General features: G+C 42.7%; 1 protein-coding gene across 1 annotated transcript; it reads left to right on the plus strand.

Moving 5' to 3' along the window:
- The first annotated feature begins 242 nt into the window (after positions 1–242).
- Positions 243–22434, plus strand: NINJ1 (ninjurin 1). The gene is made up of 4 exons (XM_074152245.1): positions 243–542; positions 10188–10422; positions 16287–16448; positions 19502–22434. The coding sequence occupies exons 1-3, from the start codon at positions 471–473 to the stop codon at positions 16439–16441; spliced, it is 462 nt and encodes a 153-aa protein (XP_074008346.1). The 5' UTR covers positions 243–470; the 3' UTR covers positions 16442–16448; positions 19502–22434.
- Positions 22435–26461: the final 4027 nt, after the last annotated feature.

A 26461-nucleotide genomic window follows, 5' to 3' on the forward strand; every position in this document is an offset into this window, starting at 1 on the left:
AAAATAAAACCCTAGCCTTCAAGTTTAATTTATGTCAAGGTATTTTTCTAAAATGAAACCTTTGCGTGCATTGCCGGTTACCCGTACTCCTCCCCAGGCTGGCACAAGCCATGATTCTTGGCCAACATTGGAAATACGGGCTGAAACCCACGCCGTTTGGTTACGATCCGAGCGGGGCGGGCGCTGCAGCCGCCCAGGCCCAGGGCCCGGCCCAGCCCCCGGCCTCGCCCCGTGCCAGGCCCGGCTGGCGGGGGCCCGGTCCCCCCCCCGCACCGAGACCTCCCGGCGGAGAGGGCGGGATCCTCCCGACACGGGCTGCGGAGACGGCCCGGGGGCGGCCTGTGCGAGAAGCAGGAGGGAGCGGGCTACCGGCCGCCTGGAGACCGTCTCCTCAGCGGCCCTTCCCGCCCCTCACCGCCGCGACGGGCCCGGCCGCGACCCCGCGGGCAACCGGGGCTCCCAGCGCCGCCATGGACTCCGGCAGCGAGACCCACGAGCTGAACGGGCAGGCGGAGGGCGCGGAGCCGGCGGTCGTCGAGCGGGTAGGGCCGGGGCGGCGGGAGATGGCGGGCGGGAGCGGGGCGGGAGCTCACCGGGCCGGGCGGGCAGGAGCTGCGGGCAGGGACGGTGTGTGCGGGCTGTGCCCTGCCACCGCCACTCCTCCGTCGTTATTATTTTGTTACACGTCTTGCATTAATTCAGCACTTTCTTTGTAGGGACGCCGTCGCAGGCGTCCCGTTTTGCCTCCCTTCAAAGTCAGCCAAGTGCCAGCCAAGAATTGAAAAGAAAATCCTTTTTAGTCCCTGGCACGATGGCCCCTTCGCCCCTACAGGCGGCAGCCGAAAGGGTGTCAGGCAGAAACCCACCCGGGAGCTGGGGGATCTGCCACCGAGGTGACTGGGGAGAAGATAGAAAAGTTACTCAGGGGTATCTACACAGGAGATAAGTGACTGCAAAAGTAGAAGGAATTAGTTAAAGGGTTCAGCCTATATGTTGGTGGTTTGTTTTTTTTTCCATACAGTAATCCAAATAAAAACAAGAAGGGAAATACCCAGCTTTTTACTATTCCATGTAGTCAAAGCATGACCAGAGATCTTCACTGGAAAGCATTTCATCCCATATTCTGTTTACACATTAGGGATGTTTTCTAAGCATGCTACTTATCTGAAAAGCCAGACTGGTAAAAGAGCACCTTTTATGTTGTTTTGGAGGAGGTTAAACTCTAAAAAGCAGCTCTTATTCCAACCTAAGTCTCTGCCACATAGAAACAGTTGTACTAAACCACCTTCTACGTCACTAGTAAAACTTTCTCATTACAGACAGACTGGACTGATCGTGTAGCAGATCTGTCCTCCCTCCCTCCCTCTCTTCCTGACAAACCCGTGTAGTCAGGAATATCATAACAAGGGAAAAAAACCTATCTGGTTTTAATAAATCCTGGAAAGTACCCAAATAGAATTGAGGCTGGGATGTGCATGCCAAACCGGTGGCCTGGAGGGCTTTCCTTTAAGTCACTGACTTCTCAACAATTTTCTTTTTTTATTAACAAAGAGTTTTGATTGCATCACAAGTACTAGTCATGGGAATCTTTTTTTTTTTTTTTAACTTGGTCTGCTTCGAGAATTTTTCTGCAACTTTCCTGTTTTACTTCATCTTCAGTTGCAAGTAATCATCATTTTGTTACATCCTTCCCACAGAAACTGAAAGTTTATATGAGTGCCATATAAAGAATAAGCAGCAAGACGTATTATTATATTGTATTATATGTATACAGTAAAACTTCAGAGAACTTTACAGACACTTTTTTCATTTTCTCACAAAAATACCCCAAACATATATGGTAAAACAGATGGGGAAATATTTCTTAAAAAACAATCTGTGAGTAGGAGATACCTTAAAAAAATCTAACCAAGTACACAATTCACACAAACGAAAGAAAGCCCCAACTCAGCAGCCGAATAAACCCGGAGAGACCACAAATCCACAGGTGCCTAAATCTTCAGTATTGGAGTGAAAAGTGTGTTAAGTGTCTGCTTTTAGGAATGCTTGCAGGCATCACAACTTGGAGCCCCCTGGTTTGCACTACCGCCCATCCCAGGGTCTGCCCTCTCCTGGGAACAGGTTCTCCTGCACATCTCCAGCAGTAGAGGCTGCTCTGCCACCTGCTCCTACAGGAGAGCTGACATGAAATGCAGATAGAGTTGTCTTACCTTCAAGGCATTGTAAAAGCACATGAATTAAAAAAAGACTAGTTAAGCCCACTGTAATTCTGAATGAGTGGTCACGCAGTGGTTTAATGTAGTTTATTTTAACTCCGTCATTAATTTGCATAAATTTTTTAGCAGCTGCCCAGCTTTTAGAAGCAAGAAGTTCCTTGCTTCTAACACTGGGTTGGCCCAGCACACCTCACTGACTGATGAGTGATTACGCTTGCCAGAAGTGTCTGACCGCTTGTGTAAAGGATCTGTTCACACAAATGCAGATAGTAACTGTTTTCCCATCTTCCTCTTTTTTGCTTTTCCTGTTCATGGTCCATATTGAAACAGTAGATTCACCATGTTGTAAAACCTTGTTTAATGTTTCCAAGATGACAGGAAATGGCAGCTGGGAAAGAGTTAAAGAGAACTATGAAAAAGATGAACAAGAACTGGATAGTAGAAAAGAACAGCTCTGGATTATAACAGCTGGCTGCTATTATAATCATGTTCTTACTAAAAATGTATTCCAAAGTTGTATATTAATTCATAAGTAATTTTGGGACATGACAGTTGGCATCATACAGCAAGTAATTCCCTTCAAATCTGTACAATTTGAAATAATTTGACTGCATGTAGAGTGAGATGGCATGCGCTAAAGCATTATTTATATCCAATTGAATTTGGAGTCTTTGATACACTCCAAATCTTGAAACTACTGGTGATAAGTTGTTGTTTGCTTTTTATGAAGTAGCTAGAATAAACAAGCAGTGCTTTAACACCACCAAATAGGCAGCCCACAGTCCAGTTGTGAGAAACAGGATTATAACACCAAAGCACTGCCATGAGCAGTTGTAGGGCAAGACAGGAAAAAAAATTGTACAGGAGAAAGCTTCTATTTGAACAGCTGTATGAACTAGTTTAAGTTACTACTTTGTTTCACAAAGTTAGTCATCAGGTGTGCTGATTATTTTAAAGTTATTTAATGAGTATAAATATTCTAAGTTGGTCCTGGAACCAGTATAGCTTTAGGAAAACAGTGCTCAGCCCTGAGCTAACATGACTGTACTTTTCCATTTTTTTCATACTAACTTTTTAGCTTTTGGGCATCAGCATGGTTACCGCTCTTTTTTTTTTTTCCTTAATGTAGTCATGCTGGCATATTCTGTCTTTCCATATAGGAAGTGACTCTTCTTAGCTGTAGGCTTTTAAAGATGCTAGAAAATTGATGCTGTCTATAAGATGAACACAGGCCGTTTTCCCTTTTTTTTTTTTTTTTAAATTGCGTGCAACCATACTGTCTCAAGATGTGAGTGTGGAAGTCTCACAAGCTAGTTAGTGTTACACTGGTGAACTCAGGTGGAGAGATTCCCAATCCCCTCGCCCCCCAATGAAATTCTTACAGGAAATAACACCTGATGATTCGGTCCAGATGTAGGGGGTTTTCTGTCTGAATCACTGCTGAACTGAATGAGTGATCTAATGATTTATTGGGGGAAAAGAAATAGTATCTTCTGAGGAGGTGTACAAAGGATCTAATCATCCATTACAGAGCTGATACAGCTTAAAATATTTTTGTTGGAAGAATATTTCTTTGTAGAATATTTTCCCTATTTTTCTAGATCAGCAGGATCTCTGAGACAGAGGGGAAGTCCGATTTCAGAGTGGCCACGCATGGCCCATTCCATTTTCAGTACGTAGGTGGTGGAGATGTGGACAGAAATTCCACATCTATGAGGATTATAAAATAATTGTATAAAGTTACTAGTTCAATTCTGTAACTGTAGGGTTGATCTTAGAAAAAAAAATCAAAGTAAAGTTCTGAAATTGTCTTCTCTTTTAGTCCTGTATTATTCCTTTTATCTCTGATCCTGCTCTTTTTTGATATAAATGGAATTTTTCCTGAACATGAAATTAGCACTAAAAGATCTGGAAAAGTTTGCCGTGGAATGTTTTTCTTAAAGGCGAATACTTAAAAAACTTAGAAAATTACTTTTTAAACAAAAGGGCTTTTTAGCATCTCTTTAACAGTTTTGATTAGAAAGACTATTGCAAAACACAGTAAAGAACAGTCCACAGTAAGATCAGTATGACTCAGCCTTTTATTCACACAGCCTCATTATTACATACCATGTTTCTGTTATTTTAAAATTTAGACTGTCCCTAAACATAAGAATTTAAGGAAGCTTGCTCTGGGACATTACAAAGGCAGAGGTCACAGTCATCAACAGGTATGTCCCATCTCATTTTGAATCATGGCTACTTGGCTATTAAAAATGCCTAAAAGCTGCCATACAATTGCAGTAATCACAAACCCATAGTAGAAAGGAAAGTGTATGCAGAATTAAAGCAAGCCAGGGATTATGAAGACTGTATTTCAGAGTAAATGTACTTGAAGGCAAAGAGCCTTCTGACAGCTTAAGGAAAGTATCATTCCTTACAGAAGAGAAGCACAAGTTGTTTGGAGTATATAGATAATGATCAGATTTATTTTCACAGTTATACTCCACAAAACTGTGTGTCTCCTGTATTTAATAAAGGCATTCTACCGCATAATGATGTAAAGTTAGAATACTATGAAAGTGTTCAGTGCTAATACTGTACCAATGCTAAAATAAGTCTTTGTATGTTTTTGGAACCCAGGTAAGACACTCGGAGCCTGACATGCAAAACACGCTGAGCTCTGGGTCTTGCAGTCCCAGCTGATTATTAAGAGCTGCAATTACAAATTGCAAATCAAAATTAAAGTGACTCAGGCTGTACTTCCGGCTTATACTTTGCAGTTTCTGGTTCTAAGTATTCACATGGGAAATCGGGAGTTCACCTTGCTAACTGCAAAATACTGTTTTTCTAGTGAGATTTAAGAAGAAAACAGTAACCAGTCTTGTGCTACGGCAAGTATCTGTTAACTTCATTACAAGGACAGTAAATTCAGCGTTCCTAACAGATCTGACTCTTAACTTGGAAATTTCAAGGTCCTATATGTTCAGACAATATTTGTCTTACAGTTTCTGTGGGGCTTTTGGTTTGGCTTTTTTTTTTTTTTTTTCAGATTTTCTTAAAACAATCTCCTTAGGGGAACATGTATCTGGTGGAAGACATTTATGAAGCTGAGTGAAGTACCTGGGAACGTACCAAAAGAGGAGGAATGAATCCTAAAAACTTCCACTCAAAATCCAAATGATTTCTTTCCTCCTGCATTCATAGGGCAGAGACACAGAAACGAACATAACCAAGTTCTAAATACGAATGGAAAATAGGTGTGATTTTCGCCAGTGTTTTTTTCTCTGTGGATTGCAGACGACTGGCATGCCAGAGACCCCACCTCTCTTCTCTGGACAGTCTAACGGGTACCATTTTGGGAAACTCAGGGAGGTCAAGTTGGACAAGAAAAAACAATTTACTCTTGGGCTTGCCTGTTTTTTTGGCCGGACTTCCAGCAGGTTAATTGGTAAATGCTCCGTTGAGGAAACAGCTGTATAAATTTCGTCACAAGTAGCAATTTACTGCTGTGACAGAAGCAGAAATCCTTACTAGAACAAGTTACCGTATTTAGCAGATACTTTATTGTTTGTTTTCAAATGTTTCCATTTTCAGTGCTGTTCCCTTCCTGGTGAATCACCAGGTGGGTCTTATACCTGATTCATGAAACTCAGCATCTAAGGACATTTGCCTCAGTGCCGCTTTTATTTATTTTTTAATAAATTTAATGAATAAATCCTTTCTGTATTTCAAAGGCAGTCAGTTCTTCTGGGCGTACTGTTAAAGCGACGCGTGAAGCAAAGCAGCAGCAAAGTCCCTACCAGCCCAGTGGTCAATAAGCCGATGTATCCAGCACCATTTGGTTCTACTGGGAAGGTCTGGGCTTAGAGAAGCAAAAAAGTGCCAGGTTCTGCTGTAGCACCTCAGCCATACCCCTGCAAACTGCAGGGCTCTGGGTGCGGAAACATCCCCGCTGCCCTGTGGGGACAGCATCACAGAATCGTAGAATCAATGTGTTGGGTTGGAAGGGACCTTTAAAGGTCATCCAGTCCAACCCCCGTGCAGTAAGCAGGGACGTCTTCAACTGTATCAGATTGCTTAGAGCCTCATCCAGCCTGACTGTGAATGTCTCCCAGGATGGGGCCTCCACGACCAATCCGAGCAGCCTGTTCCAGTGTCTTACCACCCTCAGTGTAAAGAACTTCTTCCTAATGTCTAACTTAACCTACCCTGCTCGAGTTTAAAACCATTGCCCCTCATCCTATTGCCACCTGCCCTTGCGAACAGTCCCTCCCCAGCTTTTCTGGAGCCCCTTCAGGGACTGGAAGGGGCTCTAAGGTCTCCCCGGAGCCTTCTCTTCTCCAGGCTGAACCCCCCCCAAGTCCCTCAGCCTGTCCTCACAGCAGAGGGGCTCCAGCCTCCTGATCATCCTTGTGGCCTCCTCTGGACCTGCTCCAGCAGGTCCATGTCCTCCTTGTGCTAAGAAGTGCATCGTGTGGCACTGAAGTCAGCTCCTCCATGGAGGATTCTCCCAGTCACAGATGAAGCAAGAGATGAAGCTTTTCACTCCTCTGCTTTTGATACCTGCGTAGACAGCACAGCAGGTTGTGGGCAACAGGAGACCTGGGAGCAGGCTGGTACTGACAGGGAAAGGGAGATACAGGTGTTCCAGCTATACCTGAGCACACAAGCTGCTTTTCCTCAGTCTCATTTGGTGACTCCAACTGAAGGGTTCAGCTTGCCTGTACCAGGTAATTTGAATATTGAAAATGTCTAATGAGTTGGTTTGAGTACATTGAGACTGAAGCAGGTCACTTGGAATACATACTGTTCTCTTGCCAAGTGACACCTGCAGGAAAAGCCTGACTTTACAGGCATCTGAGAAAATCTCCAGCAGTTTCCCTTTCCCTCTCTGCGGCCCCACAGGTGATCCCAGCACAGTGAGTGTCCATGGGTGCCACAGGCTGCTGCAGGCTTGGGGTCTTCCTGAAACCAGAAAGCCGCATAACAAAGTTCCTGTATAATTTCTGTTGTACATGACTGTCATTTTCCTGAGGTTAAGGCAGCAGCTCTCCTTTCATTGCGTGTCTATATATTGCTGTGTAACATGGGAGCTGGTCTTAAAAACTGCTGCCATGGTACTGACTGTATTTGTTTCAATGCTTTTGGCAGTTGCCTTCAACTTGCTTCCAGAAGGCAAGGCTGATTTGCCTTTTTTTGTTTTGTTTTATGGTCTTCCAGTATGAGTCAGGAAGCTCCATTTCTCAACCAGGAGATGGGAAATGATTGTTTCTGGGGCTTTCAAGATTACAGGTCCTATTTCCCGGCAGAAGGCAAGATCACAGGCTGAGGAAAAGCTCTGTACAGTAGAACTGACGTTTCAGTTCTCCATATGCCTAGTTCCGATTCTGAACTGGTCTACTTTCAGGGGTGGTAGCTGAAAGTCTCTTAACAGAGTAAAATGCCAGTTTTTGGCATTTGTTCTCATTCCAGGAAGAAGAAGTTTTGCCTTAGTTTGCCTTAGCAGCATCCTACTTTGAAAAGTCTTCTGGAGCTCAGAAGTGACTCAAGCACCTTTGCTTGCACCGCAGTTCAAACACCACAGCCTGCAACTTTGACCATACAGAAAATTAGCAAAGAGCAGGGTCCTAAAAGGTACATTTCCCCAGGAAAAAGACAAGATCGTGTTCTGTTGTTAATGTGGAAACTGTCTTACATCATGTAACTGAAAGGAAGCTGTAGCCCAGATTATTTACCCTCTTGTATAGTTAAAAAAAAAGAGAAAAAAAGCCGTGTCCAACATGATCACATTCCTACATTGAGTGAAAACAAAGAAACTTGTCATCATGTTTCCCTTCCATCAGGATTAACAATTGAGTCACAGCTACCCGGGTAGTTCTTGCCAGTGTGACACGCTGCAGCCTTGGAGACCCAATGAATATCTCAAAGTCAGTATTTTTGGCAGCAAGGAGTTAATTAGCTACTAGACGTAGGGGAAAAAAAATCCTCTATTATGAACTTGTGACAAAATAGATCGTATAACTTCTACAGTCTACTGAGAAGAGTTTCTTTTAAATTCATGCCCAGAAACTGAATTCTTCTATTACACACGTAGTTCCCCATGCCCTCGTACACTGCTAGCAGTAGGTAACCAAGAGCTAAATGTGTGTGTTTGGCTTTTTACTGTACAATAAACTGTGAAAAATGTTAGTCTGGATTTTTCTACTGAGTACTGCCAGCACATACTCCATGCTGCTTTCCGTAAAGAAATGAGCATCCATACCTGGTTTAGTGCTTCTGATGGCTAGTATATTAGAATTACAGTATTTTTTTCTGAAGCATCCAAATGCTGTAGTGGTTTAATGGGGCAGGAGGGTGGGAAGAGGAGGCTCTCCTTGGGGAGAGAAAAGGTGACAAATGTGGGACAGATTCCCCAGCCAAATTGCATTTTTAGATTGTGGGATATAGGCAAAACCAAATGAGTGTTGAGTTCTTCCTGACTGCAGTCAGCATCCGTCTCAGAGCCATTTCCTTCCCAGGAGCTTGGTCTCAGCAAAGAAGCCACCTGCATGAAGCCACTATTACACGGCTTCCTTCTCTTTGCAGAAAAAAAAAAGTCTGCTGCTGCCCCGTGACACTTCTCTCAGTAAAATATTTAGATTGTGGTTGATAACAACGTGTCTGGTGAAAATAGGTCGTTTGGTATTTGAATGCCCTGGGAGAACTGGCAATGGGCTATATGTTTGCTGTATACATCAGTATCTGGCCTATTTAAAAGGACACTTTTAAGTCCGGACAGTGGCAAACCTGGCTTTGGAGTTGGAAATTTGATAGTTATTAGTGCTGCTGGAGAGAGTAATTAGAGGGCGTTTTCTGCATTTGAAGTAACCTTCAAAGAGAGACTTTCCTCACAGTATTTTCTGGCAAGCGGGAAAGCTTTTCTGCAGTAAAAAGGTCTCTAAGAAGCAGGTTTAAAGAAGTCGGTTAGATTGAGCTTACTCTTAATATATTTGTGTGTTATTTTTGAAAATAAAGTCTAGAATTAAGAGCAATGAGAATGAAGTTCCTAACCTGTTCAGAGACTGCAAAAAAGAGGGTTACCTGCTCTTCCTTCATCACAGAGTTAGGCATCTAAGCCTAGACTCGTTACCTGCGCTGCAACTAATCCACAGAGAAATGGGCTCCTCTGGGAGATGAGCTGTCAAATTCCAGGCTGGCTTATATGAATCATCATCAGGAAACACTTATTTTATTCATCCTGCCGGATTAACTAGCTCTGGTTTTGCCCTGCAGTTGGTTTTTATTTTCCTGTTTGTAGGAGTATTTTTTTAAAAAAAAACAAAACCCACAAGTGCTGATGTGAAAATGGAAAGAAATGTTTCCCTTGTAATTGGGCAGTGCTTGGCAACCACATATTGTGTGATACTTAAATAGAAAAACAGTTCACTGTGTATGGATGGGCCTGGACGGTCCATGGCGGAGTAAGGGGCAGTGGGGAAAGAGGTCAAGCAAAGCTCATACAGTGGCCAACTTCCACATAAATCCTCAAAGAAGACTCGTGAGTATTTAAAGAAATATGTAGCTGTGTGATGACAGATAATTTAGTAAATATTTGTATTTTTAAGCATGCCTTTAGGAGTAAATTAGTTGCAACAGTTTGTTGTTTGCCTGATTGTTTTACAGTGGTTTTACCCTCCCAACTTTTCTCAGTGCGTATTTTTCAGCTTTTTCAATCTTTCCATTTCTCAGGGTAGAAACATACTGACTGTTCAGACTGATCCTGCAAGCTGGAAAACATGTGTCTGCCAGAGTCCAGTACTGACTCTATTTACTGCTGTTTTATCAGAAGGAGGACAGTGATAACAGTGAAAAAGATGCACTGATGGTCTCGGTACCGCTATTAATCGATCAGTATGATTACAGAAATCAGTTGATGGATCAAGTCATCTCTCACTCACTACACCAATTACAAGAGATGTGAATAACCTTTTTCCCCTCTCCCAATTCTAGCGCAGAACATCACAGTGGTTTCAAAGAAATGGACCAATGAATATCAACCACTACGCAAATAAGAAGAGCGCCGCAGAGAGCATGTTGGACATTGCCCTGCTGATGGCCAACGCGTCCCAGCTGAAAGCTGTGATGGAGCAAGGACCTTCTTTTTCCTTCTACATCCCACTTATAGTTCTTATCAGCCTGTCTCTCACGCTGCAGGTTATGGTGGGAGTGCTCCTGATATTCCTTGGTATGTAGCAACAGCAAGAACCATTGACGTGTATTTTTCTTACAGGATGCAATCTATAAGATTGTATATAAGATGGTGTGTAGACTCCCCATTTATTTTTAAAAGGCTGTTACATTTGAAAGTCTTTACACCAGAATTGACTAAAATTTTCTCTTAAGACCACAGAAATATTGCAACAAAAGGAGTAAGGGCAGCTTTATGCGGAATGAAAGGAGGTTGTAGAGAGGCAGGGGTCCGTCTCTTCTCCCAAGTCACAGGCGATAGGACAAGAGGAAATGGCCTCAAGTTGCGCCAGGGGAGGTTCAGACTGGATAGTAGGAAAAAATTTTTACACTGAAATGATTATTAAGCATTGTAGTGGGCTGCCCAGGGAAGTTGTTGAGGCCCTATCCCTGGAGGTATTCAAAAGACGGGTGACAAAGTGCTTAGTGACATGGTTTAGTGATGTTTTTTTTGTTTTTGTCAGAGTTAGGTTGATGGTTGGACCAGATGATCTTAAAGGTTCCTTCCGGCCTAGACAATTCTGCGATTCTGTTTTATGATTCTAATCTCCAATTTTGGTGAACTTCTCATACTCATTTCCCCAGAGCAAAAATATTTTCCTTTCAGAAGGCCCGAGAAGGAAGGAAAATGATGAAATACTGTAAAAGAAACATTAATAGGCCAGATAGGATTGTGCAGCCTGCCTAATTTCATAATACTGTTTCTGGCAAGAACTGTTATTCAATCTTATGATTGAAATTTATTTGTTCCATATCAGTCATATCATAAGTAATACTATAAGAATATATTGTGAACATAGAACTCTGAAACAGAAGTGAAAGTTGAAATGTCCATATTTATATTGGTGTGGCATATTGTCATCAGTTTGTTTGTGCTACTGCACTCAAATCAAAGGCTTGATAGCAAAGGCTTGACAATAATGAAAAAAACCTCTTTGGTTTAAATTTATGAAATTATTCAAGCATCCGAAGTCTTTAGGTGGGGAATGGTAGAGATGTACTTGTTATTGTTAATTTTCAAACCTGTGTTAAACTGAAATTAAAGCTAAAAATAAAAATAGGCTAGTTGGAGCAAGACTTCACCATCAGAACATACCTCATCTAGTATCCACATACTGTGACTTCAGTCAAAAAATTTGAAATGACGTATAATATGAAAGCACAGTCCGAGCAGCATCCTGGAACTACAAATAGATTATTTTAAATTGTGCTTATTGCTAGGGAAACCTTTTCTACTTTCTACCAAAGAAATGTGATGCAATACATTTCAAATATGCTAAAAATCATTTTGAGAGAATGAGATGAAGTAGAAGTTGTATTAGTGCGTGATTTGGACACATTTAATGAGACAGCTGAATTAGCTGAATTTTGGACACATTTAATGAGACAGATAATTCTGTCCCCTAATGTCCCCTGCTCTCTGCCTTCCCCCCTCACCCCCAGTCTTAATTGTTGAATTATGGACCTTCACATTCCTAGAAGTTCAATGCAGCATCTTTGCTGTTTTCAAAAATAGAGGGTCCACTATTCAGTGTTAATAAGTACAATGCTGTGAGGCACAAGAACCATTACTTATCACTAAAAGTTAGGTGGTTTAAGTTAGTATTGTAGATTAGTAGTACATGTATGTCCTCACCCTCTGCCTTATTCTGTAAGGCAGAATATTCATCTAAGTAGTTACAGAAGCAGACTAATTTCTAAAACAATGTCATCACTAAGTGAGCATGAATTACCACACAGAGAGTGGAGAGACAGCACTCTTCTGGAAATCTGAGTTTTCTGTTTTGACCTTAAACAAATATTCAATACTTGTCTTTGCTACTGTATCACCTACTGTGATATTTTCCCCCCTGCTTTTGCAAGGCAAAATGCAAAAAGAATCCAGTGGCACTTTGCAAGGTTGCTGAAAACCTGCAAGATTCATTAACAACACCCAAACCTTAGACCATAACTTTGGAGAGTCAATCAAAGACATCTGTAGAAATCAGAGGAAATGTTTAGGTTTCAGCATTAGTTGAACCCCATTATTCAGTGAAACAAATGACACCTTCACTGATAGGTAACAGCTATGGATCACTTCTTTTACTAGTGATATATGATCATTTACTCTCATAACTTTTTTCAATCTTTCCCTTTAAATTAATGGGTTTTATGTGACAGATCTTAAGGCTGCCGTAAATGAAAAGCTTTGAAGGTGATAGCCAGAGTTCACACATGGCATTTACTAAGTTATAGGTGCCACCTTTGGCATCTCTGTTAATCTTTCAATGTTCTGTTTTTTAGCACAACTGAAAAAACAACTTTATCTTCAAGGAGGAAGTCCCTAGGAAACCAGGGTGCATAAGGCTTGTAATATTGCTAAGCAGCTGACGTAGGTTTTTTTTTTCTTAATTACAAAAGAGGCAGAATGCATCTGTCTCTGCATTTGGTAGAGTTGGTACAAGAGCAAAATCCAGGCCCTGGCTCAGAGGAGATTCCACAAAGGGACTGGAAAAAGCAACCTGGTGATACTGGGGGATGTGGGAAGAGAGTCATAGAAAAAACAGCAAACTACTTATAGGAAAGGGACTTGGGGGTGCTGATTGACGAGAAGCTGGACATGAGCAGGCAATGTGCTCTCGCAGCCCAAAAGGCCAATCACATCCTGGGCTGCATCAAAAGAAGTGTTGCCAGCAGATCCAGAGAGGTGATTCTGCCACTTTACTCTGCTCTGGTGAGACCTCACCTGGAGTACTGTGTGCAGGTCTGGAGCCCTCAATAGAGAAAGGACATGGACCTGATGGAGCGGGTCCAGAGGAGGGCCACCAAAATGATCAGGGGGCTGGAGCACCTCTGCTATGAGGACAGACTGAGGGAGCTGGGGTTGTTTAGCTTGGAGAAGAGGAGGCTCCGGGGAGACCTCATAGCGGCCTTCCAGTACCTGAGGGGGGCCTACAGGAAGGCTGGGGAGGGTCTGTTTACAAAGGCCTGCAGCGACAGGACGAGGGGCAATGGTTTTAAGCTGGAGAAGGGGAGATTTAGATTGGATATTAGGAAAAAATTCTTTACCGTGAGGGTGGTGGAACACTGGAACAGGTTGCCCAGGGAGGTGGTTGAGGCCCCTTCCCTTGAGATATTCAAGGTGAAGCTCGACAAGGCCCTGGGCAACCTGGTCTAGTTGGGGGTGTCCCTGCTGACTGTGGGGAGGTCGGACTAGATGACCTTTGGAGGTCCCTTCCGGCCTGGACCAATCTATGAATCTATGAATCTATGAATCTGTATGTTAAAGGCATCTCCCTGGTGGTTGTTTCAGTTAAGCAGGCTTTGAGGCTGTAAACAAGTTCCCTGTTTTTTGTTGGGCAATAATTTCTCATTATATGCTGAGAAATTGCTTTTTAGTGTTTGTTTCTGCCAGACATTGCCAAAGTGGCTTCCATCCCTGTAATTTTTATCTTTGTCAGCCGGCGGTGCCTGTAGGTTTGGCGTGCCGAGGGTGACAAAGCCATCAGTGTATATCAGGGTGCAGTTGGAGCAGTGCTATCCTGCTGAGCTCAAAAGTACTCAAAAGAAGATAGGAAACAGGACACAAAGGTACAAAGATACAGGTGTCATAGGAGAAACTTGCCCTTCACAATGTGTATTTGGTAGTTTTGGCCTGCAAGAACAGTTTGCCTTCCTGTCCAGCCACAAAATTCTGCCTCTTACAAGCTCTCACAAGTCCAAGCAAAAGTCTGCAACCGTTGAGTTTCTTTCCTTGAGGCAGAAGTTTATCCCAGGAGTTACCAGTTCTCACAGTTCTCTACTAGGGATCAAAAGCTTTTCCTCCCTCAAAAGAACCTTTCACAAAAACATTTTGAAAAATGTTCGGCAAACTTGTCCTTGAAAGTGATTTGGTAATCTTAACTTTTTGGAAGAAAAGCAAAGAATGTCTTGAAATAGTTTAAGTAGAATGAAATCATAGTAATCTAATCCCACTATAATAAAATACTTCAAGAATAACTGTTCTTAAGAACATTTTCACAAAAACCCTCATCTTAAGTACTATAATCACAAAGATAGGATCACTGCAATTCTGCTTCAATATTTAGAGCACCGCCTGAACTGACAAGCAGTACTTGTCTTCTGGGACCCTTATTTGGACAAAGGGACAGCTCTGAAAGTGTGACTTCTCCTGTGAGCATGATTTCTTTTAACTCACAAAGCACATTAGGCCTTTATTCCCTTTTCTTTTTTGAACCATCTGAAGTGCTTTTCTTCCACACTTCAGGTTTGACTATTCTATTTCATTTATTCTGCTTCATTCACATGACAGTACTAGAGTCCTTCCAGGTACTGTTGGGATGCAAGCATCCACGTAGCTCCAGATGCTTTGCAGGCATGTATAAATTCGTTTTCAGGGTTAAGTTCTGCTGAGCTTAAATCATTCCATGCCTACACAGGTGTGCAGTAGCTTAAGCTTTTCGGATAGTTCCCCCACGCTGTTCTTCAGTGCTTTGACTGGCCTGTGAAGTTTGACTGTACTGCTTTAGCAAACAGGACTTGAACAGGCGCCCAGAATTCCTTGAAATCAAAACAGTGTTAGACTTCCTAATTAGGGACCAAGCGAACCTGGCTTTTAATACTTCACAAGTGTGTTTGCCACCACTTCTACTTAACTGCTTCAACAAGCAAGCGAGTCTTGGTTCTGTGGTTAAGTTATGCTGTGTTGACATGGTCAGGTCATTATGTTAAAAGCAAATAACAAAGTTTATCACATGCAGTAGAGCTGTAAGCTACACATCTATGGATGTGACTATCAGAAGGAGCTCAAAGTTTTATTTATGTTATTGTAAAAACTTGTCAGGTATAAACTTTCTCTCACAGGTCCTGTACATGCACACACAAGCTCCAGATCTACGCATTTAAGAACTAGGAGTCCTAGTAGACAAAAAACATTCGCAAAACATGCTCCAGAACTCATTGGCGCTCATTCCACCAGCATCAGAGAGATCTCGCAGAGGATCTGATTGCAGAGCCCTTTCTGCAAGAGAACAGAGACAGAGGAAAATCTTGGGTTTCTGAACAATGCCAGACAAGCACCCCCAGACTTCTTGCTGTCCTGTACAAGCACATGCTTTACTCCATCATCAAGTCTATTATCAGTCCAGTGTAACTCATTTATATGTTTTCACAAGGCCTGGAATCAAAGCTTACTTTAAATGAGTACTATCTCTCTTGTGGTTCCTCCCTCACTCCCATTAGCAGTTCAACCACAGAGCAACTGCAAGAAACAAAAGAAAATGTTTACACAGGTGATGCTCTGTGTAAAAAGGACTGGAGCTACACTGCTTTGAGATCTTCCTCTCTTTAACAGATATAATGCCCTTCCGTTTTACAAATGGAGTCAGTGCAAAAGCAGGGAGTACAGCTGGGGAAGAGCACCAGTACAAAGAAGCCCAGCACTGGTAAAGAGCTTGGGCTGTCTGTGGAGAACATGTAGGATTTTAACTGTAGGAAATTTAACTCCATTCCATCCTGTCAGGGTTTCAAGCTTCATGTGTTCAAGACTGAAGTAATTTTTAAATGCTTAAAGTCTGCAACAAAACTAGATTTCAATAGATCAAGAACTCAAAAGATTCCTAGTAATGTTTGCATGTACATTACTTCCCATGTGCATCCACAGAGATTAGATACTAATTACTGAAAGCTAATCATCTCTTTGTGGTTAAAGATCTTCCCCTTAGCGCTTTTACTGACGCTGCAGAATCTTACTTCCCTTTTAAGTGTGACTGATGCAAATAGCTCAGTGTTGGAAATTCTTGAACTACAAGAGTAGTGAAGGCTTTTATTCTGGATTTTGAACTATACATATAACTAAAATTTTTTTTCCCTTTCTCTTTGAAGTAAAATATGACCTTAACAACCCTGCAAAACATGGAAAGCTGGATTTCCTCAACAACCTTGCAACTGGCCTAGTATTCATTATAGTAGTTGTGAATATTTTCATCACTGCCTTTGGAGTGCAGAAGCCAGTTGCTGAGTCAGCCTCAAGACAGTGAGCACCAGGTGAGTGTGGTCTCTGCACACTGAGGCGGTAGGGCACGGCATTCCCAGATGCAGGGCACGCTTATTTCTACAGTTCTAGCCTTCTCAGATAAAGGAGTTTACTTCATGCTACTGCAAAAGCAGAAGCTACGAGGAACTGCTAAGTTATTGCAGTCTGTTCGTAAATGTAGAGTTCAAAAGTTGATGGCAGTGTCTTACTTTGTCAGGGGCCCCTTGTGTGTGTCACACATGGGAAGAGTGAAGATTGTCCTTCTGGCTTAGCCACTCCTTTTCCTCATCGCTGACTTAGCCAAGAAGGGAAATAATATTGGTTTGCTTCCTCCAAATGCCTCTTCTTTTTTTAAGAAAAGTTTGCAATATACTGCATCCAGTCTATTATGAACATTGGAGACCTAACCATTATGCAAGTAATTAGGGCTGTTGAGTCCAGCGTACAGTAGTAGACATCACTGGAGCCCTTCAGTTCCTGTTCAGACACTGTGGCTTTCCTGTCTTCCCAAGCTCAGGGCTTTTGTTTTGTAGGAGACAGCCCACAAAGATGTGCACTATCACCTCACTTGATACGGGCAGTCATTTAGAACAATACTGTTTGCTCTACCTGCATTTAAAAGTTTGTTATTTACTTATATAGAAGGATAAATATAGGAATTGTGAGAATCAAAACGGGCTTCTTCCTAACATCACAGCTGTCTGTGATGAACAATGTGGGGGGAGATAAACCTAAATTATAGGCTTGTAGACCAAGAACCACTATAGTCCAACGTCTGCCTTCAAAATAGCACTGCTAAGTCTGTGTGTGCCAGCATTGTGCTGGTTCTTTATCTTCCGAATCTCAAATCACGTTCAAGAGACCTGCCTAAGGAGGAATTACAGGAGTTTCCTGGCAAGCCACGGTACACTGGCTCCTACACAGACAGCCCATACATCTAACATTATCGGTTTGAGTTAGCTTCTAGATGAAAACCTTTCTCCATGAAAAAGAAGATATGAGGCATTTAAACGCCTAATCTGAAGATGAATGACAAAACAGAAATCTGTAACAAGAATAGAAACCAGACAAAAATCTATCAGGACTCCAAAAAGCATGGAGGGAGATCAGTGCAACAAATTACTAGGAAGATGAAGAATGGAATTAATTTATTTCAGAGTGCGGGTGGGATTGCCTGCTTTAACAGAAACCTGTGAAATTCTGGCAGTGAAACAAGGTATTATTGTATTTTCTGGCCATAAATAATAAACTAATACAAATTTAATTTCAGCAGCAAAGAGCACATAGATTATCTGAGATATTATCAGAATTATAGGTAGAATGTCCATCTCAGCAGTACATATTAAAACAATGCTGAAACATGACCACAAAATTGCACTGGCAAAGCCAGGAGAACTGAATGAAGGGTGATTGGAATTTTAGCTGTCTTCGCAGGAAAAGACGTGCCCAATAGCCAGGAACAGAGGCAGAGACAAGAATCTGAAATAGGCATCAAGAAATTCAAATAAGGGACAAGGTGCCGTACCAGAACCCCAGCTGCGCCTTTTTTGATACAGTGAAAGAAAAACTTCAGAGAGAAATGAGGAGAAACAGCTTTTGCTTGTCACATCGGTGTGTGCCGAGTAGAGAGGAGGATGAGTTGACAATCCAGTCCCAAGGCAGTTAGAGCCTTAACGTAACGGGATATTGAGAGGTCAGCTAATACCCAGAAGGTTGGTATCCCACACCGTGCCTTACCAGGGTACGGGATGGGTGAGTTCACCCACATTTCGTCGGCTATTTCTCTGCTAGTACCACATTCTCTAATGCGGCGCCTGACCGATTCTCCCCAGTGCCAGTGCCAGCTCTGTTCCCTTTCCTGGCTCTCGCCAGCTCTTAGGAGATGCCGCTTCTGCAGGGTTTGGTTCCCCACTGCCACTGCTGTATCTCTGTGCAGCAGAACTCATTACTGAGGAGGAGCTTTGAGGAACCCCACAGCTGTTACAGAGGTTGCGGGACATGTCTGTGATGTGTTAGAAGCCAGTCCAGCTCTGGGCAGCACTAACACGCCAGCCTGGCTTCTGAACATGACTGTTCGTTAGCTCTTCAAACACGGAAAGAGAGTCCTCCTGCCAGTTTCTCCCACCTGTCCATGGAATTTGTCTCCTTTCCCCTTCCTTCACACACGTGTGGCTAAGTCTTACAGAAACGTCAGTGGGTTTGTGCAGTGTCTTACCTCAGCTGGCACTGTCTGCAGCAAGGGGCTCTTCACAGCATTTGTGTTGGAGTTTCTCCTCTACTGTTCCTTCAGCTCTCCATGAACTGCCAGCCCAATGGGTTTTGTGGCTTAATTATGACTAGGATTGTGGAATCCCTAGTTAGAAAGCTGGGTCTTAACTGAGAAACCAGTTCACGCATAACCTGTCCAAGATCATCATGAGAGCGTGAAACACAGTTCTGCCTGCTGGCTGGTATGAGCTCTGACAGCTGCAGTTCACATGCCCCATCTAGCTGTGCACAGCCAGAGGATTTGTTCACATACATGAACATGATTGGTATCTACTGCGGAAATTGGTTAAATAAACTTGCAGTGCCTCAATTAAGCAGGAGCTGTTTTGGGTAACCTCACATAGGGGCAAGACCAAAGGATGCTTAAAGCAAGGTTACATCTGTACAAAACCAGCAGCTGTGGGATCCTGCCTTCATGCTCCTCACACACGCAGTTTCCGAATAAAACGGCCAAATTTAGTGTCTGGGACTTGTGTCTTTTGGTTCCAGACTAGTTAAATGTGGAAGTTCTGAACTGCTTCAGAACACTACATCGGTTAATTGCTCATTTATACATGTTGCCCGTGCTAAAAACACCTGGGCATCTGAATGTAACTGGAAAAATAACACTTTTCAGTCTGCTGCCATAATCTCCTCAAAACCCTGAGAGAAGTGAGTGGCCACCATTTTCTTGCTTCACTCGCACTATTATGCAAATTTCTCCAAAAAAGGCCTTAATTCCCATTTTAAGGAAAATTTGTCATTTACTGTAACTCCTGTATCACTAACATCTCAATATCCTTGTTTTGTATTTCAGAGACCCGAAGCATTCGTTCTTCTGTAGATGCCATTTGCACTTGAGCCAGTTACATTTGGACACAGTGAGGAAAAAAAAAATAATCTGAAGAAGCTGGACACACAGAGCAGCTTTCTCGAGTGTCCAACAACCAACACATCTGTGCACGTAAAATTTTCCAATGTGTTATTATTTAAACTCTTTGGCATCTAAGGAAAGGTTGAATTTGACACAAGGACATTGTTTTTTTCTGGAATATTGGCTTTTCAATTTTGGTAGAAACTAATTGTTTTTCAGAGAAGGGGCATAAGCGCATCTAACAAAGTGGCACTTCTCAGGACTTACCCTTTTCTGTGCCTTTTGGTTTTGTGGCAGTTTGTCGTTCCCTGCGTGGGGAGAAGCAACGGGCCCTCAGTTCTGGCATGGCCACATTGTCCTTTGTTTCCCTCACCTGGCACCGAACCCGAGTACCCTGTCGTGCAGCGGTGATCCACTTTTGCAGCATGCAACAACAGCCCTGCCTTGTTTTCTCTGTTTTTTCCACTCTAGCTAAAGCAAAGACGAGACGAATGGTAGCAGTGGGCTGCCTTTCGTCCAGTTTTGCTCCCAGGTCCCATTTGTCCCGTTTTTTCGTCTCTGGAACACACTTAACATCTCCTTTGTGCACAGATGCGCAAATAACCTACGTGCTAATAGTTTCTTACTATTAACTGCTATGCTCTGTATTCTGTGAATGGTATATATTTCTGGAAACCCTCTTAGAAGCACTACTTTTTCTAGGCCCCACTGGAAAACTAGAGGATACTGGGAGAACTTTACCTGCTAAACTGGTACCGTGCGCCTGCCACGAAGCTGAGCAGCAAATTGAAACAAGTTTATCCCTCTATAACTTAATTTTCCCTCTTCTCTTACCAAGATTGATTGCTGCACTTGTGTTATTCTTATGAGTTTATGGCTAAAAGCATCACTAATTTTTTAAATTTTATTTTTAAATATATATAGAGAGATATAAATACCTTCTAGGTTCTTACCTGCTGGCTCAGGAACTGATGCTTTTTTCTAAATACACTATTGCTAGTAATGGTGTACGTTACAAACATTTCTACTTCAAAAACATTTCAGTCATTTTATTTCAAAAGTATCACATCTAATCAGAAAAATCCTATTTTCTAGAGTGGGCTTACTTGTAGATGCAGATTTGTACCAATACATTTCGTTTACCATTAATTTTAAAATGCTCCCTTGCACATATTAACAGAAGTTTGACTTCCATGTGTCTCATCTCATTGACCATTTTTATTGATCACATTTCTCTTTAGTTCTGTCTCATTGAAGTACCATATCTCATTTACACATCCTGTAAGAATTAATAACAGAAAACCAATCAGAAACTTGTGTGATTAGTGATGGAATAGACATGCTTTTTTATTTTTTAATTTGTCTTTTGTTGCTTCATTTCCAACTTAAAACACATTTAACCAGTATCTAGCAAGCAATGGATTTAATTGTGCTTGTTGTACTAATTTAAATGTAGCTCAGAACAAGTTCTGACTGAGGTGCTCAGGACAATTTTCCTTATTTATCTTTTACAAACCAGCGAACTGTTAAAGGACTATTCCTACATCCTAGTGCTATCGCAGTTTCAATGCTGCAGCGTAGGGAACCGACTGGCCAAAGAGCAGTGCTGAAAACCTTAAAAAAACCTTTCTTTTGGAGAAAACAGGTGTCTGTATGCAGAGCCCTTCCAAGCATGAAATTTATCTGGGGCTCAACGTCGCGCAGTAATTTTTATAAGATTCTTGAATGTACCACCTTTGTTACCTTTGACCTTTGGACTCTCTGGAGTGGTTGCCCATCTGTGCGTCTCATTCACTCTGGAGAAGCTCTGAGGCTCTTAATACCTAAGCGCCATGCCTGAATTAGTTCCTTTGTGTTGTCCCAAATACATTACACATCCAAAAGATAGTTACTTTTTAATTTAGGGATGAATATTAGGGTTTTTTTCATTGCCAGATTTGCATCTTTCTACTATTGAAGGAAGACATAAAAGTAGGAAGAAATGTGTTTCTGGCACTTAGCACTTTTTGACTTGTCCTGACTTCCCTCAAGGCAGATGCAAACAGATGCCCAGGCTCTAATGATGTTTTTATACTCACTGTATTTATACTCAGTGGTGATTTGGCCTGATTTTGAATGTAGCTTTCCATTCCTGTGCTACTTATTGTCATGCTCTTGAGCATGATCATGTTTGATTTGCACTGAAACCCTTGAAAGTGGTCAGAGGGGTCTGCACTGCAGACAGACCAGGTCTTTTCCCATTTTGTTCCCCTCATTATTGGACTATAATTTTTCAGGTCACTCAAGCAAACAAGCTGTTACAGCAGGTTTCTCCAGAAAATTGTAATAGCTGTTGTTACAGCATCTTTACTGCTAAGCTGTTGTCCAACAGAAGCTACCAAGGCTTGTACATCCCATCTCCCAGTAGCTTCTGGAACTGACTGGGTCCAGATCCCAGGGTAGGGAACACTCACCAGGCAATGACTTGTCAACTGCATATTCCAGTGGACTTTACAAGACACAGGGTTTGGGACACAGATGAGGGAAAAGAAAATTCCTTCAAGCTGGAACACCTTGTTGGGTGCCAAGAACTGGATGTGGAGATCTGCGTTAAGGGGTAGGTGTCCGCTCACTTGAACTCTACCGGAACCTGGCTCAGAACAACAACAACAAACCCCTTGTGAACCCTTCTGCCTCCCGAGCTCCTGAAAGTGAGAGCGAAGCATCACAACGGAGACATTGGCAACGTCAGAGTGCCTGGTCTCTTCTTTTGGTTCTGAACACAGGAAACCTGAGCTGAATGCCATCCATCTGACTACAAGACTGTCCTGGGCAACAGCAGTATTCAACCTGCAGCTGGATGTCTTTTTTTAAAATAAAAAGGATGCTGGTTTATTACCATGTCTTTTATTGTGATTAAGATTTGCAAAACATCCTCAGACACACAATCTGTGTTTTAAGTCTCTGAAGCCTTCAGAGATCATGTATTTTTTAGCAGACAAAAGCATCTGCAAGTTGGTTTCCAGTATGAATAATTTAATCACATTATTATTGTTCTTTTAAGTCAGGTGCTTATTTAAAATCCTAGTGAGTATCTCCTAGGAGTGGCAAACAAATGCATCGGGTTGAATGGCTCTTTGGTTTGCTGTGCTTCTCCAGAGTTCTTGGTTGTAGGCAAACATTCCACTTAAAAAGAGGTCATCAATAATGAAGTGAGATGAATTTTTCCTGGCTGTCTCAGGAAGCGGTTCATGCCAGGTCATCCGTTTCCTTCTGTTTCATAAGCTGCTGAGCAGAGTAAGAATTACACATGCTGCTCTGGTCCTTCTCATTAGTCCCTCCAGCATCCAGTGCTGCCTGGCTGAAATTTTCAGTGGAGCTGCACTGACCAAAGCGGGTGACGACTGTATTTACTGGAACCGACTTTTAAATATTTGTCTTCTAAACCAGGTCACTGCTGGAGCTTATTCTGCAGCTATTACATAACATGTGCTGAACTGGGAAGCAGAATCTTGGTTACTGTGTGCCCCTCAACTATCAGTTGGGAGGGTTTGGTCACTCATCTGAATTTATTCTAGCAAATGCTTTGTCCTGTGTCCTGCCAGGTCTGGCCTCCAGCTGCACCGAGCCCTGGCTTTGGTGGAGGCACTGGGCTGGACACCGTGCCCTACGCCAGAGGCACCGGTGCTCCGCACTCATCTCCTTGGTTCAGGGCACGGCTTGTGACTACCCGGTACCCTAAAAGCTTGGATGCTCTTTTATTTTAACAGTTGGAAAAAAGACGTGATAATCTTGATTGTTCAAATATTTACAAAAGAGTTATCAGAATCGAGTGACAGAATCCAAATGCTAAGCTCTGCTTTTTTTCTAGCTTACCAAAGGTGGTATCATCATAAATTTTATCTGATTCAGGAAATGCTATGTCTGGTGCCAATTTATGCACCATTTTACAGTTTGTTTTCAAAAAAAACCAACCCCAAAACAATGTCAAAATCTGCTCCTTGTTCTACAATATATTTTTGTCAAACCCCAGGAGAACAGGCTCTGCTGAAAGTGTATTTACTTACTGCAGGGCAGTGGGAACACTTAGAAGAGAACCGATGATATATTTTCATACATATAACTTGTATCTTCGATAACCTGCAGATTTAAACACACCACTCCTTGAAAATAAATCATCAAATCTCCCATCAGGTTAAAGGCAGCGTAGGGCGTATAGAAGCACTGAGACTGAAAAGCAGACATCTCTCCTTCTGCTTAGTTGTTTGCCTACAAGAAAAAGGCACGTTGCTTCTAAACGGCAGCATTTTGCTTTTGAAGAAACGATTTGCGGGTTATATACGTAAACAGAATATCCAAATGTGAGAGGTGGAGCCTCCCATCTTTGCACAGCCAACCCCACAAACCCTACATGTCCGTTAAGGAATTAAAAAATAATAAACCAAGAGCTTCTGAATACTCCCAGCAGCTTTGCTACACTGTCTGGAGGGAGATGGTAGAGCAGAGCAGAAGTTGTCCCAACCGATGTCCGGGAAAGGAAACAGTAGAATAGCGTAGATACCCCATTTCCCTTAGAGTAAGCCTGGAAGCAACTGGTAGCCCAGATACCACCAGATGGTAGCTGTTTGTAAACCACTGTTTTTCTAGTAGAAAACAGCACTTAAATATACAAAAATTTAATGCCCTTAAAGTGAAGCTGATGCATTGTAAAGACCACACCACCGGTATGTTCAGATGTAGATATGCCCCAAGGAACAACCCCAGAGCACAGGATGCATCTTGGAAGAAACCTCCCACAGTGATGGGAGGCAAGATGATGTTCTCCTTTATGAAATACCATTTCAGCACTTAATTTTGATTTTAGAAGCTTGCATATGAACCACACAAGGCACAGTGGTCAGAAGTCTTGAAAAGCAGGCAAACTCCATCTCAGGACCACTGCTAAACTCAAGCCTGGCTACCCCCCTGGGAGCACGCAGAAGAGAAGAAAGTTTGAGGTGTCCCAAATTCCCACCGCCCATATCTCAGAAAGCTGCACGTCTGAGGAGCTCTTTCTCCCCTGGCAAAAGGAAAGGTCGCTGCTTTACAGCTGCAATATATCAAGAGCAGGAGAGGACCCCATTCACCCCAGCATCACGTAGGGGTCCTGCCTCAGCCCTTTCAAGCTTGCAGGTGATCGACAAGAGTCAAAAGCTGAGACAAGACATTAGTAGAGCAAGAAATAAGTTAAAATAAATGAGAGAAAGCATTTGAGGAAGAGATAAATCACTGCATGGCCACAGCAGGCTCTTGGAGCAGGTTTTTCTTCCCAGAGGCTGGGCTCTGTCCAAGCGCTGCAGGGGTCCCCAGAGTTTCACCCCCGTCCCCACCACCAGTCATTTCATCCCGACGTTTGAGCACATTCAACAGCAGTGGGAGGGCAGAGGGGGCAGAGCTGATGGAAACACCATTAGCGGGTGGCTCTCGGCTGCATTAGGGAGCAACCACCAGCCATGTAGGTACATCCACAGCAAAAAGGCTGGCATGAAAACCTGTGGTGGTTAAAGGTTTTTGCAGGGAGGAATGTCACATTTTCACACCAACTGACTTCTTTATTCTGCATTAAATACCCACACTCAGCCTCGGCCCCACTTTTCTGATGGCCCTTGGCTGTGACATTGGGAGCATTACCTACATGTCATTGCAGGATACATTATGATAAATAGTGGAAGACACAGAATACAAGAATAGTATCTTTTCAAGAATAGTATCTAACCAAGTATTATGCTACCTCCTAACAGGGTGGTGACAAAAAATTACCTTCCCTGCTATTGGATGCAATGGATTATTTTGAACTCACTTTCCTCCTTCTCCGCTGTTTATTGAAGGGAAGATCTGTTTTCATGGTTAGTTTCCCACCCACCCCCCAAGATTATTTCATAACGAGAACTATTTAATAACCTGGCTGCCTTCCCAGGGAGGGGGCCACAGCTCCCCAGCTGGGAGCAGAGACTTTCCAATGCCTGCTCATCAGGCAAGTCAGGGTTTGTCAGAAATGGAGATGGCAAAATCTTTGGTTACTTTTTCTTCCAGCCTCCTTCACGATGCTTTCCACTCCTCCTCCTCCTCCCCCCTTTCCCAGTCCTTCAGCTCAGAGGCAGCTCCAATCCCCTTCTTAGGGTACAAGTATTAATTAGTGGGGAGGTGAGTGGTAAATTCGGTGACACAGTATGAAGCGCCACACCAGGGCTCCTGAAACATTGCCAACCATTTTCACTGGGGCCAAAAATGTTTGAGAATAAATTGGTTTCACCACCACTCAACATTACCCCAGTTTTCTGGCATCGAGGATGAAATAAATTAAACCATTGGAAAGGCCTTATGTTTCACATTTGCATTGGACTCGCGGAAGCCATGGAGGGAGACAGCTATGTGTCTTTTCCCTGAAATAGGATTTTTTTTTTCTGTGTCAGAAAATATGATTCATCAGGCATGCCAGGGAGAGCATCGCTCAGGAAAGAAATGACTGTATTCCCCCCTGGGCACCTCCATCACTCATGGAGATCCAAATTCTGGGAACGTGACTTAACATAATCAAACTGCATGAAGTGCAATAAATGGGGCAGTGTGAGAGCAAGGCACGACACGCCTGTGTGGGTCAGGATTCTCCTTCACACTCTGTGAAAGCTCTTTTTCCTCCATGTTGATAAAAAAAAAAAAACAGGTTTGAAAGCCCCGCATCCCACAGCTGCCCTGGTAGGTCTCATCCCAACATCTCAAAGGGACCAGGTTATCAAATAGAGATATCAAATAAGTATCAAATAGGGATATCTCTATCAAATAGGGATATCAAACAGACATCCTTAAACCTGATGTCACCATTACTACTTTGTTTAATTTATGTGTCCCCTTCACTTGCGGAGACAGGGTGCGATGGAATAATGA

The sequence above is a fragment of the Numenius arquata genome, chromosome 8, assembly GCF_964106895.1.
Source record: "Numenius arquata chromosome 8, bNumArq3.hap1.1, whole genome shotgun sequence".
NCBI lineage: Eukaryota > Metazoa > Chordata > Aves > Charadriiformes > Scolopacidae > Numenius > Numenius arquata.

Excerpts from the sequence above, each read along its gene's own strand:
- NINJ1 (XM_074152245.1), top strand. The coding sequence starts at position 471 with ATGGACTCCGGCAGCGAGACCCACGAGCTGAACGGGCAGGCGGAGGGC. Across the intron at positions 543-10,187 it reads AGCCGGCGGTCGTCGAGCGG|CGCAGAACATCACAGTGGTT; the intron begins GTAGGGCCGGGG and ends TCCCAATTCTAG. Across the intron at positions 10,423-16,286 it reads AGTGCTCCTGATATTCCTTG|TAAAATATGACCTTAACAAC; the intron begins GTATGTAGCAAC and ends TTCTCTTTGAAG.